General features: G+C 39.7%; 1 protein-coding gene across 1 annotated transcript; it reads right to left on the bottom strand.

Annotated features, from left to right (window-relative positions):
* Positions 1 to 978: 978 nt before the first annotated feature.
* On the bottom strand, positions 979 to 6,252 carry hapln3 (hyaluronan and proteoglycan link protein 3). The gene is made up of 5 exons (XM_082540608.1): positions 6,068 to 6,252; positions 5,384 to 5,558; positions 4,396 to 4,794; positions 2,721 to 3,023; positions 979 to 2,631 (listed from the first exon to the last, which is right to left on the bottom strand). The coding sequence occupies exons 2-5, from the start codon at positions 5,535 to 5,537 to the stop codon at positions 2,315 to 2,317; spliced, it is 1,173 nt and encodes a 390-aa protein (XP_082396734.1). The 5' UTR covers positions 5,538 to 5,558; positions 6,068 to 6,252; the 3' UTR covers positions 979 to 2,314.
* Between the last annotated feature and the right edge of the window lie 761 nt (positions 6,253 to 7,013).

Raw genomic sequence — 7,013 nt, 5'->3', positions numbered from 1 at the left:
TGGGGATCAAATACCTTTTTCTCTTAATGACATGCAAATAAATTTATAACTTTTATATATTTTGTGTTTTTTCTTGATTGTCTATCTCTCTCTCTTAAAATGAAACTACCATAAAAATGAGAGAATGTTCATTTCTTTAGAAGTGAGCAAACTTATTTCCCCTTCTGTATATTCCTTTACAGCACTAGATGCTCATAATAAATAAAGCCAAAGTTTCAAATGATGATATGAGTATGTGTAAAGGTAATCTGTGAGTCAAAGACCTATGAGCTGCTTCACACTATCCTAAATGTTCAGCTTCTGACACTCTTTTTCTATTTTGTATACCCCTGCGTGAATCAACACCGCATCACGGTGGAGGGTTTTGTGCAAGATTTCATGAGCTATGGCCAACTTGCCCCTGATACGGTCTCCCATGTCTCCCTGGCGGTGGGGCCAAACAAAGAGTGGTTCAGCAAATCCGGGTGAGTGGAACAAATCAAGGGTCCAGTGTACCCTGCCTGAGCATGGTTACTGAGGTCCTACCATCAGGGGAAGTGGTATTCTACATACACCGTTGACAGTGGAGATGGGACACTCCTGACTTCGACCGAGAATATAGTTAGGAAGAACACCTTTAGGAGATCCTCAGTACCATGCCTTCTTTACTGTAAGCATAGTCTGGGGAGGAAGTGGAAAAATCACCCATCACTGGTGTTGAAGTCGCTGATGTAGTTAAACAATTGAAAATGTTAACGTAGCTTTGAGCTCTTTAGAGGAACTAGGCAAGGTTGCTGCTTGAGTCCAGCTCTTTTTGCTTTGTATATTGAGCCTTTGGCTCAGTATATACGGCAAAGTACAGACTTAAAAGGGGTTTTTGTTTCCAAACTTGAACAACGAATAGGTCTTTTTGCAGATGATATAATTTAACAGCAGGATTTAAAGGAATTTGTTTAAGTAACACCACCCACATAAAAAAAAATGTTACTCAAATGAAAGTGTATTCACAGCAGTATTTTTATTAGTTTGTAGAAAGTAGTACAAATGCACAGACATAATGAAAACAAAAAAGGTATGTTTGTATGTAAATATTCTTTGACAATGAACATAAATAGGGTAGTGTAATACCGAGAACCAGAACTTCCTCCTCCAACAGAGAACACAATTCTTAATCAGCCTTTAAAAATAAAAAGAAACACATTATATTTGTATAAAATGTTCAAATGTAAGACAGAAAACTGCGGACCAGCTGGAAAGATCTTAGAGGGAAATAAAATCTACTCCCTTAACCATTAAGATGCTCCACAAAAGCCTGTGGTTGTGGTATAAAGCTATTACAACTGATTATTTTTTTAATCTTTGTATTGTTTTGGTTAAAGGGTCAGTGCAAACTTCTGAATTATATGGTTGAGAAATATAAACGAAAGCTATGATTGGACACCAGTGAAATACTTTGGATGGGAAGAGGACTTTTCTGAGTCTGTACACCTTCCCTGAGCTTGAAATGAGTCATCAAATGAATCAGTATTAGTGGTGGATCAATGTCAAAAACCTTCAACCAAATTTCAAAATAGCTGCAGAAAGTTTAAAGTTAAATTAGCAGAGATGGAAACTGACAGCACAAATCATTTAATTGCAGGAATAAACAATGGCCTTGTGCATTTTACTGCAAGATTTTGCTGTGATTGAGACATGTTGCACTTAGCGGCAAACAGTATATGAACATTTGCTTGTCTGGGTACTTTCATGTTGTTTGGTGTCAGGCTGAGTTTATGGTCAAACTTACTCTCTGCAGGTCAAATAAATGGTGCCTCCAACTCTAATGATATATGTACACATCTACTTTTTTGTGCTAGGTATTGCCAAAGTCCCAGTGCTGGGACTTTGGCAATACCTAGCACAATGGGTGAGCCTTGAGACAGTGATGATAACCCCAACTAACACCTCTGAGATAAACTGGAAACCCAGCTGTGACCACAGACATATCAGCATCTGTTGTGTACCAAACAGGAACAACTGTCAAATGGATAGTGACAGGTGTGAAGGAAAAAGAGTGATGGAACAAAGAGTGAATGCTCTTGCAGCAACATAATAACACCCATGATTTTGGATTTACATGTTTAACAATGACATGTCGGCAAGACTGATGTCCACAGTTAGTTTAACAGTTGCTTCATAGTCAATTGTGTCATTGGTCTATTTGAGATGGAGAGAGATAAACCAAATTCCATTACTTTAAAATAGCTCAGAGAGGAATAAACTGGCTAACTGCTAATTTGCATCCAGGCTATATCTAATGTTAACCTCTCAAGCAGAGCTTTAACCTGCTTCACTATTAGTATGGTTTAATTTGTCCCGCGTTAAAACAGAGCATCGACCGATAACAGTAGACACCGAATTTCAGGTACTGAGGGGGGAACCCAAAACTACGCACACCTGGTTGTGATGGACCACAGTTAGCCCGGGCCTTTGTGATAGGATAACGGACACTTCCATCAGCCAACCAGCCTGCATCACAGTGGTCCAATCCCATCAGTTTCCATGCAGCATACAGCTGGCCCACTTTGGCAATCTGACTTCCATCACTGGAACAAGCCTGGATTGCTTCAGTGAAGTTGAGCTTGGTTGTGTTCTCTAAGAAGTAAACTGTCCCTATCCAGAAGAGAATAATCATTGAAGAAACTGTAATGACCTGGAATTTTTAGATGTAAAAAAATGAACTCAAACATGCTCATACTCACCCTTAACAGACGCAGCGAAGCAGAAAGCGTCATATCGGTGAAGGACACGGTCTCGTTGTCCATAGCTCCGTAGACCAGGAGCCAAGTTCTTGCCCCCACAACCATCACGTGGGATTGTGATTGGATACTGCACTGTGCCATCAGCCAACCAGCCAGCATTACACCAGTCTAGCCCCTCCTCCCATGCTGTAAAGAGCTGCTCAAATGTAGCCAAAGTAGCATCCTGATCCTGGCACTCTTTTTGGGCCCTGAAGAAGTTATAATGGTAGCGTCCTTTCTGAGAGTAGTAAGGAAACACCACACCTGTATGTGAAGGAACAATGTATTACAACAGTTTCTCAATGAGTACATTTCTTTTTTAATTTAACATGATCAGAAAACCCCAAAATACAACTCAAATAATGCTCATGTCAAATCTTAAGTATATTCTGAAATGTAGAGTTCAGAAAATCCTCTTTTTTTTCATTTATGACTGGTAAAAAAATAAAGTCAGCATTTTTCATTTTTGTTTTGCAAATTTAAAAAAAAGAAGATTGTTGGATGGAAATAGGTTACATTTTACTCCCATTTATAAAGTGCCATTTCACATGAAAACACCTCCAAGTAGGGTACTTGGACAACACAGAGTGGGCATATTTCACCCTGGCCTCAGATGTGGAAGTGCTATTTCTCCCCCACACACAGCTCAAGCTGGAGCCTATCATTTGATTATGCTAAAAAAAAAAAATCATATCATCTATAAAAAGTAGAACTAAGATCCTGAGACAAGACACCCTCCGCAGCATGACTGTGCTTTGACAATGTGACAAAGGACAGGTCTTGTGGAGTCCAACATGCACACAGCTATACCACAAGTTTCACGGGAAATGTAGGGTCACCAAAATACATTATTATATTCTTAAAATACATCTACAAACAAGAGCACCTTATAGCCTATAAAGCTGCTATGAAAAATAAATCCACTTATTCATTGTCCTTTTACAGTGAATCCTCTCTTAAGCTTTCACTTTGTTTAACAAGTTAACGTTTATCACAAACTTTGTCTGCATAAAAATAACAAAACTGCAAGTCCAATCTGATACTAGATACTAGATGAAACTAGATACTGTTATTGTTAATCTATTTGATGATTTCAAATACTATGATGTCTCTGGTACTCAGGGCTGTTGAAGGCCCTAAAATAATATGCATAATCTGCTATTCTATGGTAATGTGATTAATTAAATATTTGTTTTGCAATATGTACTGTTGGAGATCAAACAGAACTTGATACTGGGCTCAGATTTTAAACCCATTTATTGAAAATTGCTCATTCAGCATATAAGACTTGGGCTTCATTTCACTTATTTTGTACATTTTATATGGTCCTATGGAAATGTTTTCAAATATAAAATCAATTCATAATTTAGGAAACAAATAATAATTTACTTTTTTGCTATTAGAAGTACCATTATTATTTGGAAGCGTAGAGCCTAATCCAGCTATACGGTAGGGTGAAACCATAGAGAGGTCTCCATTCTAACACAGATGATTGATTTGATTGATTTATGATTTTATTGAGTTCAGCTCCCTCTTGCTCTTGGAACCAAAAGTCCACAGCATTTTTTGTGGCCCCCACAAGAATTAATCCAACCTGACTCACGTTGAGGCCCAAACTCAAAAACAAAAATCTTACCCCGTAGCTCCAGATCCACCGTCACACTGTCATCCTCCAGGCCATCAATCACTTCACAGCGATATCTTCCTGTGTCGTTGACCTGTAGCTCATTGATTACTAGAGACATGTCCCCTGGCGCTGAGCGTCGCAGGCGCACGCGGCCACGGAAGCTGCCGTAGCTGCGGTGGCGGCTTCCCATGGCAACCATAACCTCAGTCTCCTTGAAGAAGGCATCAGCAGAAACTTGTGGAGTCATGGTGTTGGCAGGCAACCAGGACCATTTGACACGGGTCTTGCGTGGTATAGTCAGTTCAGGCTCATAGTGGTAGTGACACGGAAGGGTGACAGTGCTCCCCCTAGTGGCTGACACTGAAGACTGAGGGGATTCCACGTGGAGACGAATCCCATTAAAATAAACTAGAAAAGTCAGAAGAAAGACAACATGTTAAAAGGCCGAATTAAAGCAAACAGAGCCAGTCTAAATGGAAGGTTTTTATCGAAATTTACCACCATCACAGCAAAATAAACTTGTACCTTCCCCCGTTGTCCTCCTGTATGAAGTCTATGAAGGTCAATTGTGCCTTCACCCAAATGGTTTATATTATTAGCCTGTATTTTACAGATAAAAACTATGATAATCAGTGCACAGTCGGCATGCATGTTTACCATTTGCCAAATTATTTTGAGTTTCATAGTAACAATGCAAATCTGATTAGACGATACTCAAGTCTGTAAAGTCTGTTTAGAGTTACAGAAACATGGATGTGTTTACCGAAATGTGGAGAAAAGAAGATAAAAGAATATCCCAAAAACACATGTTACATGTAACACAAACACACATCGCTCACTACTAACAGTATTTGTTTTGTTAGCCCTGGATGACTGCCTGTAAATTCATAAATTACAGCTGCTTTCCCACATCCTAATTAGTTCCGACCAGCTGTGTGTTGATGCATGTACCACAGAATGTGTTAATCATGTCCACACAAACACACGGACAACCTACTCTCTCCGTGTCCATTCCCGTTGCTGATGTCCTGGTAGTGAAAACCATTGGTGTAGCCGAGGATCCTGCCCTGACAGCCCGGCAGCAGCAGGAGATACACGCAGGTGACCAGAAGGGGGCGCGGTAGACTGAGCATGGCTGCAGCAAAGCTCATTCAGCTCCTTCAGCTTAAAAGCTGTCGAAAATACCCAACAGGACTATCACAATTAAGCTGAGCGCCACAGATTAAACGCTCTCGAACGATCTATATGTGTCTGTGCTTGAGAAAGTTACACACTATCGGTTAAAACGCAAGTCAGAATAAATAAATAAGATTTATTAGGAAAAAAAAACTGTCTGCGAAACACTTTCAATGAATTTGTGTAAAAGTACTCTCATTGATCCTTTCACATTTCTTGGCGTCAAATAAAGCAAATGCACAGACTGAAGAGACGGAAGAAACTTTCCCTAACAGCTCGGTCGTTAGACAAATGCCGACAAATCTCTCATCGTATTAGCTTAAACTTTCCTGAGTAACAGAAAACTATAAGCCTTCTTTTATCTTCACGAAAACATTAAAAGGTTTCAGCTCTGAAACCGGCTATGTCACCTTTATAAGTAAAGCCTTCTGTTTTACCACCTGAATAAAAGATAATGTTCATGGGACCAGTTATAAAATACAAAAATAATCCAAATCTCACTCACAGAAAAGCAGTTGTCCGCTGAACGTGTCTTCGCTTCACTTACTCCTCATCCTCTGTCTCTGCTCACCGGACCGTCCTACCAGCCAACCAGTCAGGGGGAGCGCGCGCCAACGTCACGAGCTGAGGCATCTCGAGCAAAGACCTCATCACCGATGAACCAATGAGATCGTCCTGCAATGGAGACACCGCCGCCGCAGCACGTCATAACTTTTTCTACCGACTCTGATGCGTCAACACAAGAGTGCCAAACTAATGCTAGTGCATGCAGCCTAGTTTGCCTTTGCAAGTGAGCCAAACTGCTAAATCCAATGCTCAAAAGCCTTTATTATAAAAGAGAATATCTCCGTGTGTAAGTATAGAGAAACTGTTTTCATATTAAATGGAAAATACATTTGGAAAGTTGGGTCAACTCAAGTGAAGTCATCGATTTTAAAATAAAACACGAATAAACATGTAAAAGCAATCAGAAGACTTCCTGGTTTAAAGCACAGAGAACAAAAACGGGTTTTAAAAAGGTTGGGATGTGATCGTGATTTACTACTGCAAAGGCCTGATCTTCACCATGTTTTAACTTGGACACCGTGAAAACTATGAGCATCTGTTTTGCAGACTTCAGTGATCTAATGGGAGTGTCCAGAGTTAAAAGACCAGGGCGTTGACGGGGTATCAGCCTCGCATGTTGTAATAAATGTGATAATATCCAACATTTTTTGATTGTAATCCCTTCATTGCACCTCTTAACTGCCCAGATTTCCTTCGGGGGTTTCAGTTTAGCTTCCACATAACTCCTTTCCTCCACTTTAAGTTTAATTTCGCCTATTTTATGTCCTAAAAGTAACAACTAGGCCACATTAATATTGTTAAAAAGAAATTTTAAAAAACAACCTTAGCTTTCTAAACTGCCTTGGATTAGGAGCAATATTGTAGCCTACTATTATAATATTTCT

This window comes from Aulonocara stuartgranti, assembly GCF_965226115.1.
Source record: "Aulonocara stuartgranti genome assembly, chromosome: 7".
Taxonomy (NCBI): domain Eukaryota; kingdom Metazoa; phylum Chordata; class Actinopteri; order Cichliformes; family Cichlidae; genus Aulonocara; species Aulonocara stuartgranti.
This window is presented reverse-complemented; position numbering and strand designations above follow the sequence as displayed.

What these genes read in the sequence shown, in the direction of transcription:
- hapln3 (XM_082540608.1), bottom strand. Translation starts at nt 5,537, where the DNA reads ATGAGCTTTGCTGCAGCCATGCTCAGTCTACCGCGCCCCCTTCTGGTC. An exon ending in CGGGAATGGACACGGAGAGA is followed by an intron (nt 4,795 to 5,383) that starts GTAGGTTGTCCG and finishes TGACTTTTCTAG; the next exon opens with TTTATTTTAATGGGATTCGT. An exon ending in GGTGGATCTGGAGCTACGGG is followed by an intron (nt 3,024 to 4,395) that starts GTAAGATTTTTG and finishes CTTCACATACAG; the next exon opens with GTGTGGTGTTTCCTTACTAC.